We start from the raw sequence: 1,943 nt of genomic DNA, 5'->3' as shown, positions 1-1,943 counted from the left end.
ATTTAACATTTAGATTTAACATATAATATTTAGATTTAACATTTAACATTTAGATTTAACATATAATATTTAGATTTAACATTTAACATTTAGATTTATATTTAGCATGTAGCTGTAAAAATTACATGTAATTAGCTAAATATTGTAAAAGGTGACATCAGAAAATCAACACTACATTTTAAAACAGTGTTTGAAGCTAAATGTGACAAAATTTAGGCATGAATTTTGAGCACAAGCTCCTTTACAAATGGCGCCCCATATTTATTTAGGGTAGTATTTATTTTATATTATTATAATATAATATAAAGAATATTCAGGCTATATATACCTTTTTTTTTTTTTTTTCTTATCAGCATAAAAACTAGTTTTTTAATAACTTCTAGTTATATTTTGAGTCTAATAACATTTTGTTTTTAATCATTTTCTTTCTTTTTTTAACAGAAAATATCTTAAATTAAGTTGTTTTTTTTTAACTGTTGTTCTGGTTTTAATCTCTAATATTGTCCCGGTTCTAACTGAGAAGTTCTATAATGTGTCACTGATAAGCTCCTCCCCCTTTAGAAAGGTGCAGCGTCAGACGTCGACAGCTCATGTGCGACAGACGGCGAGTCGAACCCGCCCGACACCGCCGGCTCTGATGCAGGTACCAGCAACTGGCTGAGCGATGTGGACGGGCTGAGCGACAGGCGGAGCGATATTGATATGCGGAGCGATGTCGACGGGCGAAGCGATGTGGACGGGCGGAGCTCGGTGGAGCGCCTCACCTGCCCGGCGGCTCGGCGGAGGCGGAGCTGGAGCCCAATGAGCATGAGGAAGACTCTGGCTCTGCTTCACCTGGCGCTGGTGTGGAGCCGCGAGGCGCTGCCGCTCAGCGACCTGCTCAGGTAAGACCTGGACTCACCTGGACTCCCGTCAGAGCTGAGGGTCCTGAACATCTGTAATGATTCCAGTTCATTTATTTAAATTAAATGAGATAAAGTTATAAAACCACGTTTAAATCTATTATTGTTTTATAATAATACTGAGCTGGTTCTGATGGTCCAAAAGGTTCTGGACTGGAACGGTTCCTGTTCTGATGAAACCGGGTCAGACCGATCCGCGGTTTAAATAAAGTCGGGTGAATTTGAACGTCTGTCTCCAGGCTGGTGAAGGACGGCTTCGTCCCGTACGTCAACGCCTACGAGCTGCTTCCTGAAGAGATGAAGCTGTTTGGAAAAGATGCGCTCCTCTTCCTCACTGAGGTCAGAAACCGATGGATCCGCCCCTCGCCGTCACGTCAGACGGTCCCGGGTGGATCCGGACTCTGGGCTCAGGTTTGTTCTTCCTGTTCCTGCAGTCGGTTCCGTCTTACAGCTCGGTCCAGAAGGAGGCCCAGGACCTGGTTCTGCTGCTGGATCTCCCTGCTCCTCCTCCGGTCGCCCTGCAGATGCTGCTCAGCCTGCGTTACCTGACGGACGCCAACCTGCCCGGTAACGCCTCCTCCACCCGTTTGTGCCGCAGGCTGCTGCCAGCACCGCTGATGTCATTTCCTGTCTCCGTTTGCTGACAGACGACCTGCACAGGTGGGTCTGCAGGCTGATGGAGCTGGTGGGCGTGGCCGACCAGACACCGGGTTACGGGCGGCGTCCTCTCCTGCTGCAGTACGACCTGCAGACCGCTGCCGCCATCGTTGTCACCATGAAGCTGATGTTCGGCCTGAACGACCGCACCGAGTGGTAAGACGGCGGGCGGCGATGGCGGCGACGTCCTGCATGTTCTCCGCTGCCGCTGTCAGAGTTTGGTTTGTTTTTCAGGGATTTATCGAGTGAAGTCGGCCTCCAGGACGCCTCAGGTGGGTTCTCCACCAGTTCTCCACCCGTTCTCCACCAGTTCTCCACCAGTTCTCCACTCGTTCTCCACTCGTTCTCCACTCGTTCTCCACCAGTTCTCCACTCGTTCTCCAC

At 48.3% G+C, this 1,943-nt stretch overlaps 1 protein-coding gene across 1 annotated transcript in view; it reads left to right on the top strand.

Moving 5' to 3' along the window:
• Positions 1–1,943, top strand: part of taf1b (TATA box binding protein (Tbp)-associated factor, RNA polymerase I, B) — a 12,686-nt gene that overhangs the window by 4,000 nt on the left and 6,743 nt on the right. Inside the window, exons 5-9 of the mRNA XM_037981694.1 lie at positions 566–884; positions 1,142–1,241; positions 1,337–1,469; positions 1,550–1,715; positions 1,794–1,831. Coding sequence (XP_037837622.1) covers positions 566–884; positions 1,142–1,241; positions 1,337–1,469; positions 1,550–1,715; positions 1,794–1,831 — 756 coding nt within the window. The remainder of the gene's footprint in view (positions 1–565; positions 885–1,141; positions 1,242–1,336; positions 1,470–1,549; positions 1,716–1,793; positions 1,832–1,943) is intronic.

This window comes from Kryptolebias marmoratus, linkage group LG19 (genome assembly GCF_001649575.2).
Source record: "Kryptolebias marmoratus isolate JLee-2015 linkage group LG19, ASM164957v2, whole genome shotgun sequence".
In the NCBI taxonomy this organism is placed as follows: Eukaryota; Metazoa; Chordata; class Actinopteri; order Cyprinodontiformes; family Rivulidae; genus Kryptolebias; species Kryptolebias marmoratus.
The sequence above is the reverse complement of the archived record's forward strand: the minus strand, read 5'-3'. Positions and strand labels throughout refer to the sequence as shown.